The sequence below is a fragment of the Hibiscus syriacus genome, unplaced genomic scaffold (genome assembly GCF_006381635.1).
Source record: "Hibiscus syriacus cultivar Baekdansim isolate YM2019G1 unplaced genomic scaffold, ASM638163v2 tig00112243_pilon, whole genome shotgun sequence".
Lineage (NCBI taxonomy): Eukaryota > Viridiplantae > Streptophyta > Magnoliopsida > Malvales > Malvaceae > Hibiscus > Hibiscus syriacus.
This window is the reverse complement of record NW_024063280.1, coordinates 90,198-98,494: the sequence shown is the minus strand read 5'-3', so window position 1 is coordinate 98,494 and position 8,297 is coordinate 90,198. Positions and strand designations below refer to the sequence as shown.

Genomic DNA, 8,297 nt, shown 5'->3' with positions numbered 1-8,297 from the left:
ATTTTTTTCCGAATAAAAAACCAGATTTTTATCCGGTTTTTTTAAAAACGGTTTATAAATCGGGGAAAAATTCGGTCGTCCAAAATTTTCCCAAACCGGTTATACTATCCGGTTTTAAAATATCATATCCGGTTTTAAAATATCATATCCGGTTAAAAAAAACCGATTTTTCCCAAATCCGGTTTCGGATATTTTTTGCTCAAAATCGGATATTCGAATTTTTTGGTGCACCTCTAATTATAAGATATCTCTTCAAAAAAAAATTTAGTAAGTGACAATAAACGTAAACATCATGTAGACGTAACTAGTAAACTCGCTTAATACGTTGAAACAAACTTAAAAATAAGTTAATCAATATGAAAAAAATTGTGTTAATTAATACTTGATTCATTTACCCACCTAATTAGTCTTTAATTAAGCAGTACATTTTTATTATTCATTTTATTCCATAGTACATGCATTCATGAAACGGAAGCCCCCTTCTTTTTACTTGGGGATAGGAACCGTAGCTAGATCGTACGCCGTGAAGAAGTGGCAAACTTCGGACTCCCCCGGCTTGACCCCGAGAAGACGGAATGCGACGTGGTCGTCGGTCAATTTAGAGGTATCCATGTGACAGAAAAACACCGAGTTGACCATCTCGCCGTTGTCGCCTCGGAGTAAGACCTCGAACACTTTGTTATCGATGCCGAGTTGGTAATGACAATGGTACACCGGATAAGGATACGGCTGGTTATGACACGGTACGATGTTCCCGGTCGCTATCTCTTTGAAACCTAGTATCGTGTAGTTTTGGACAATGGGAGTTGTCTTTGAAACTAGAGACGATCTCAGGATCTCAACTCGCACGTCCCGTCCTAAGATACGACGAGCGAAATGAACGAGCGATTCCTCGGACGTAACGCACCCGCGGATCTCGCCTTCTTTCGGTTCCTTCTCGCAGAGCGCGAGCGTCTGTCTCATCCCCAGGGCTTGCTTCGAGTCCGGGGCGAACGAGAAGTATTGGAGAAGCTCCGGGACCGCCTCGGACGAGAAAGGGATGCCTTCCGTTATTTCTTTCGGATAGAAGTTCACAGAAGACGGTTCCTTGTAGGGAAAAGAGACGGCCATACGGTTCCCAATGACGAGATCTTTTATGAGGGCGAACACCTTGGCCGTAGGGTCCTTGATGGCATCGGCGCTCGAGGGCGAGCTCGAGTGGCCGATGTGGGACGATGAATGACCCATGCTGGGGAGTCGTAGGACATCAACTCCATTTGTGACTACACCAGGAGCAAGCTGCATACCAAAATGTTGAATTAATATAATATTATAAACATTTCATTAGAGACACTTATACCATTAGGTTTTTAGTAGAAGAATGATTACCGTCGCAAAAAGCAAGAGGAGGAAGCTGCAGGAAACAAATTCATTGCCCATTCTTTCTTCAACTTGGACACATTTCACCTTTGTTTTCCTCTTATAAAGATGGAGATGGTGTTTTTGTATGGTCCGAATAATAATAAATTGGGAAAACCATGTCTAGTCATCCAAACTTTAGTATAGCTCTGTTTCGATCATTGACCTTGGATTGTAATTTTCCACTAAAATAAAAAAGGGTGAATCGTCTATGAATTGTCTTAACCACTTTGTTCCCATCAATAGACATCAATGTTTTGAATTTATTTTTAAGTCACTCCACTATTAAGTCGGAATTCTAAAAGAAGGTATTAAACCTGTTAAGTTTTTAACGACAGACTATTAAAATGAAATAAAAGTAAATATTATGTATGATTTTGAAATAAATGAAAGTTAAGGTACTAAAAACAAAATAAAATTAATAGTTTAGATACTAAACGTGTAGTTTATCCTTTTATTTTGTTTTATAAATAATGCCCCCCTCGGTCCCCAAGTAGCCAACACATCTCCATTATCTGCTCCTTTCACTCTCGCCAAAACCCCTAATTTCTTCGTCTTCATCTCCACAAGTGCCACTTCTATTTTTTGTATAACATTGAACCCTTAAGAACATACAGACAGAACCAGATAGATCTCTGAAACCTGCCTAATTTGACCAAGATTTTGCTGTCTTTCACTCGGTTCAAATCCTATATAAAGCTATCAGTTTTTTTCCCGAGAAAATACTAAAAAATTGCAGGGGAGATTTGAACTTACTATAAATCCTTAAAAGCTTATATAAATCCCTCATTGTGAATTTTACACAACATGATCGTTTTTCCGTCTTCCTCGTTAGGGATGCATCGGCTCGGCTTGTGTCGGATTTTTGGTCAATTCGACTCGACCAGAAAAGTATAAATAATCTACCTTAATTTAACATGATCTAAAAAATATATACATTCCATCCGACCTAATCCAACCCGAAAATACATATCCTCCATCCAACTCTGACTTGTCCCGAAATTTTAGAGTACAACTTTGATCCAATTCAATCCGACCCGATATAAAATAATGATTTAATTAAAAAAATATAAAGAGCGTAGTATAATAATTATCCCTACATTCATTTGAAGAAATTACACTATTACCCTCAAATTAAATCCGATCAAATCAAAATCCGTCTGTTTCAAATAAAATTACCATGCTATTCCTCGTGTTGGGTGCATCGTATTTTTTTTACTATAAATGTAGATATCACATAGTATAAATACATGATTTTTCATTTTTTTAAAATATGTTATCTATACAAAAACTCAGTATACCTCAAAACATAATCTAAATATCCCTTTAAAAATCATCTTTATTCCATGAACACTAAAAGTTACAGAGACTACGGAAATATTACACACCTATAAAAAAATTCCCTCTCATAATTTTAAAGGCTAAGATATACTCTGTGTCTATAGAATCAATTGGTCACCATGATTTTTTATTCAATAAGAATTTTTACTAAATAAACTTAATTGTTAAATAATTTTCAACCATCATAATTATAAAAAATATATAACTTAATTTCGAATTAAAATTTGAGTCAATATCTAATAATTTTTTCCTTGACACAAATTATATTAGAAAGTTGTATGTCTTCAATATTGCTGACAAAATTGTAACAACAAATTCCTCTCAAATCCCATATTGAATCACGACTTTGATACCACTTGTTATAAAATTGTAAGAGGAAAAATAGGCAAAGTGAGATCAATATAAAGTAAGATACACCCAATATATGATATTTAACGCGGTTCAATTTTGCCTATCTCCACGATGATAAAAATAATAATCCACAATAATAGTAGAAATTGTGAAAACTACGAATACGTGATATCATATGTATCTCAAAACTCGGTATATCTCATAACACACTCTCAACATCAATACAAAATTATAAATGGCATGATTCTCTTTTTGGTTATTAACTATGCTTCTGTACTTCTGTTTAATACTTAAACAACATTACAATATTAAAAAAATTAAATGGCAGGGACAGAATTATAAATGTGTCCGATCTACGAGGTCTCCAAAAATTAATATTCATAAAGATGGGCACAAAAATTATAATGTTTTCAATGTCGGGTTTGTTATACTCGAGGAGAGGGGAATTAAAATAGTTTTTAAATTATGATTAAAAAAAGACGGGCACTGAAAATTTTAATTTTGTGGTTTGTTATCCTCGAGGAGTGGGAAAATATAATACAATATAATAAAGATGGACACGGAAATTAATTTTGTTGGATAAAGTGTAAAAATGATCTCTCGATTGTAGCGTATTCTTTTTTAATTCTTTAGACTATTAATAGTTGTAAAATTATTTGTTTGTTATAAGACTTTGATTTTGTTGAGTAATCAGACAATTAAAATTTATAAAATAGTCACTGAATTATTGATTATATTTAATAGTCATCCTTTTCCGTTGAACAATTGATGATAATATGAGCTAGATGTTAATCTACAGATTGAGATATGATAAAATTTTATCTGAAAATCTCAAATGACTATCATATCTCAGGCAACAAATTAACATCCAACTCAGACTATTGTTAATTTTTAATGGAAATGAACGAGTTTGAAACATAATGAATAGTCGGATGACCATTTTATAACTTTTTATAGTCGAATGACTCAACAAAACAATATCCTATAGTTAGGAGACCATTTTGTAACTTTTAATAGTCAGAGACTCAATAAAAAACATAAATAAAACATTCATAAATTGTTGTGTTTGGGTTGTCGGTTAAAATATTGTTTGAGTTTTATTAGTATTTTCTATGTTTTTATGTTTAAAAAAATTAGTATGCATTTCAACGTATTTTTATCTATCTTGTAATTTAATCTACTTTAATCTAATTTAATCATTAAAAAATTCTATGTTTTTATGTTTGTTGTATTTTTATGTTTCAAAAAAACAGTACGTTTATTTATCTAATTTTAATGTATTTTTATCTATATTGAAATTTAATCTACTTTAATCTAATTTAATCATTAAAAAAATATTTTTGTAACGCAGCTACAGTAACACGCTACATGTAGCGTGAAACTGCTTGCCACGCTAAACTGGCGCTCATCCTTGGCGCGACATTGGAGCTCCAAAGTGGAGATTTTACTCCACTATGGCGCAGGATTGGAGATGCTCTAAGGAGGATAAAACCTTTAACCTACAACAAATTATGGAACGACTAGACCACTAGGCTAAGCATCTCGATTATTTATGTTCTACAACATTGTATATATGATCTGTTATAATTAATGGCTAGGAATTTAAGAGAGAAGGCAAGCACTTTAACCCTTAAATCAAACCCTATATAATTAAATTAATGAAATTAAAATTGAATATATCTTTTAAGAGTTTACAAGACGAATATAGGGTTAAAGTGCTTGATATATTAAATCAATGGGTAAAAATAATAAAATTTTCTATATATTATAGATTTTAATTTTTAATTTTTAATTTCATTAATTTAATTGAATATAGAGTTTGATTTAAGGGTGAAAGTGCTTGCATTGTCTCTTAAATTCCTTGCCATTAAATATAACATATTATACATGAAATACTGTGGAATATATAAAATTGAGACTTACTTCACTATATGTCATAGCTTCAATTCTTCTTGGAAGTAGGTTATATTTTCAAGTTTTTTTTGCTTATCGATTGAATGCAAAATAAAATAAAATTAATAATTAAAATTAATAAAATATCATATAATCTTATAGTGACACGTGACATCATCTAATTGGAGATTAAATTTATTTTATTGAATTAAAATTATGACCAAATTGATAGAATGTATAAACATTGAGGATTAAATATATAATTATACTAATTTTATTATCTGTAACATCAGCAATTCCGTTAAATATTAACGGCAAGCAGTCCGATTAAATATATTTAAATTTTTGGGTGACATGATTGATAGAATTCAAAAATAGTGGTCAAAATGTAAACGAATTATAATTAGGTTCTCACTGATATAGTTTACCCAAATATTTATGATGGGCACTGTATTTAATTATTGTTTGACAGTGAAGGGTGAAGCACAGCAATCGAAACATTAATTTCTATTGTCTCCTCTTGACAACCGATTTCCACTGCTTTTAATTCTTATTTCAATTTCTAAAAGTCACGAGTTAGAACATCAACAACTGTAATAAGGTGATTGAATATTTATTATTGAATAATTTAAAGTATTTAAAATATATACTATTTTTATAATGACTTTAGCTTCGAGCATCAATTACTGCATGAGGTGATTAAATGTTCATTGTCAGATGATTGAGAGTACTTAGAACATATATTATTTTATAATCTCTTTAGCTTAATTAAATATATATATATATATATAACGAAATGGTCACTAAACTTTAAAAATTTTCAGTTTCCTCACTTAACTTAGTACATTGAGGTTTTCTGGTCACTGAACTTTACTCTCTCACATATTTTTGTTACTCGGCCGTTTAAATAGTTAATGGTGTTGAAAATGATGTTTTTTAAAAAAAAAAAAATTTCACCAGAACGACGTTGTTTTGCATATATATAACTATCCATTTTAACGTCGGTAACTATTTAATGGTCGAGTGATAAAAAAATTAATATATTGTATTTAGTGTTGAGATAGAAAAAATAAAATACAATAAATAAAATAAGAAAGATAGTAAATTTCAATCACTAAATTTGTAATTTACACATATAATATTTAACCTATGCTTATGAATGAATGATGGACATGTGCATGATTATGAATTTTAACGCAGGAGGAAGGATTTAAAACTCTCAACGATTTCACTGTGGGCATTGAACTCGGAGCAGTAGGCATCCAAGATGGATTGACGAGCAGTTTATTAGAATTAATTGATCTCATTTGGATCTATAAAATTCTAATAAACAGGAAAAAATTTAGAAGAAAAAATATTAAATATACTCGAATCCACTGGTAAACACAAAAGGATATATGTCTTGACTATTAAAAATTATAAAATAATCATTTAATTATTCATTATGTTCAATATTAATGCTTTTCTGTTAAACAATTGATGATAATATGAGCTAGATGTTAATATACATTTTGAGTTATGATAAAATTTGATATCAAAATCTCAAATGACTATCATATATCAGACAATAGATTAACATCCAATTCAGGATGTCGTTAAATTTTTAACGGAAAGGAATGAGTTTGGAACATAATGAATAGTCGAAAGACCATTTAATAAATTTTTATAGTTGAATGACTCAACAAAGCAACATCCTACAGTAAGGAAACCATTTTGTAACTTTTAATAGTCGATGACTCAATAAAATAATTTTCGGAGAAGGATTTGTGTACTTTACCCTAATTTTTTTGCTCAAACATAAATTAATATTATTATGAAATTACAATATTTCTTTTACCACTATGCCTCTAACCGACGATAGAGGGACATCGAAGATTATTTCGCCTGACGATTGGCCTTAACATAGTTTTACCAAGGCATCTGTGACTTGATTTTGCTCGCGTGACACATAATGAATCCTTATTTTTGGAAAGTTATAATTAATTATAGTTTTAGAGAGTCGAGTTTCTAGGGTAAATTATGTATTCAGTCACTTAATTATTATTTTAGCTTTTTGTTAGTCATACAAATTTTTTTATCAAAATTATTCGCTAACATTACTTTTAATTTTATATTGGTTAGCCACTGTTAAAAAAATAACAGTGATGCTAGCATGTCACCATAAGCAACGCCACATCATCAAAATAAAAAAATATCATGTCAACAATTTTATTATTTTTTTAACAACAGATGATCAAAACGAAACTGAACTACAATGCTAATGATGATTTTGAAAAATAAAATAGGTCAGTAGCTAAAACACAATCAAATTGATAGTTGGGTAACTAAATAAATAGTTTACCCTTTATTTTACTTGATTTCTATTGTTTCCCACCAATTTCGTTAAGGCAAAAGGGTACTCGAAGCCCATGTACTTAAAAAATAATGTAGCCCTTGTACTATTTCTCTCTCTCTAAATATACCCTCCAATGCAATAAAAAAAGTACCAAATGTGGTATTTTCATTAACGTTTTCCGTCATTTACAAATATTAGTGTAAGTCATTCGCTATTAGGATACTCTAAGCTATCTATAAGTTTATGCAAAAATTTGAGAAAATATCAACATTCCTTTCGTAGCAAATTTGAGAAAATATCAACGTCGATAAAAATTAATTAGTCTAACGAAAACATTAATCAAGAACCCATTAAGTTTATCTTTTAAATAGAAGGACCACATTAAGAAAAAGTACGAATGTCAATTAAATCTTTATATAAATACAAAAGATTCGCGTGCCCTTTTATCTTTCATTAATAGTCGTGTGGGTCACGTGAAGTTAATAAACCGCTGCTTTTATCTTTCATTAATGTCCGTGTGGGTCATACACCACGTGAAATTAATAAAACACTGCTTTTATCTTTCGTTAATTGCCGTGTGGTTCAAACACCACGATTCAAATATTAGATTAATTCAAATATTATTTCCATAAATTAGTTTATGTATTTTCAAAGAATTTTATCAACCCACCTGTAATTAAAAATTATAATAATACGGGGTAAAGTACACAAATGATCTCCTACTATAATACATTACTTTGTTGACTTTCTTGATTAATAAAAGTTACAAAATGGTCTCTAAATTATTAGGTGTTGCTTTGTTGAGTTCCTCAACTATTAAAAGTTACAACATGGTCACTCGACTGTTAATATGCTCTAAATTTGTCCTTTTTCGTTAAAGATTTGATGAAAATCTGAGCTGTAAGTTAACCTATTGATTGAGATATAATAAAATATGATCCTAGAATCTCAAACTACTATCATATTGGAGTCATCATTT

General features: G+C 30.5%; 1 protein-coding gene across 1 annotated transcript; it reads right to left on the bottom strand.

Moving 5' to 3' along the window:
* Positions 1 to 371: 371 nt before the first annotated feature.
* On the bottom strand, positions 372 to 1,493 carry LOC120176425 (BURP domain-containing protein 3-like). The gene is made up of 2 exons (XM_039182855.1): positions 1,369 to 1,493; positions 372 to 1,278 (listed from the first exon to the last, which is right to left on the bottom strand). The coding sequence occupies exons 1-2, from the start codon at positions 1,417 to 1,419 to the stop codon at positions 487 to 489; spliced, it is 843 nt and encodes a 280-aa protein (XP_039038786.1). The 5' UTR covers positions 1,420 to 1,493; the 3' UTR covers positions 372 to 486.
* Positions 1,494 to 8,297: the final 6,804 nt, after the last annotated feature.

Bases quoted from the DNA above. Each gene is read 5' to 3' on its own strand.
- LOC120176425 (XM_039182855.1), bottom strand. From the start codon at position 1,419: ATGGGCAATGAATTTGTTTCCTGCAGCTTCCTCCTCTTGCTTTTTGCG. The intron at 1,279-1,368 runs GTAATCATTCTT...TTTGGTATGCAG, and splicing joins TCCTCTTGCTTTTTGCGACG to CTTGCTCCTGGTGTAGTCAC.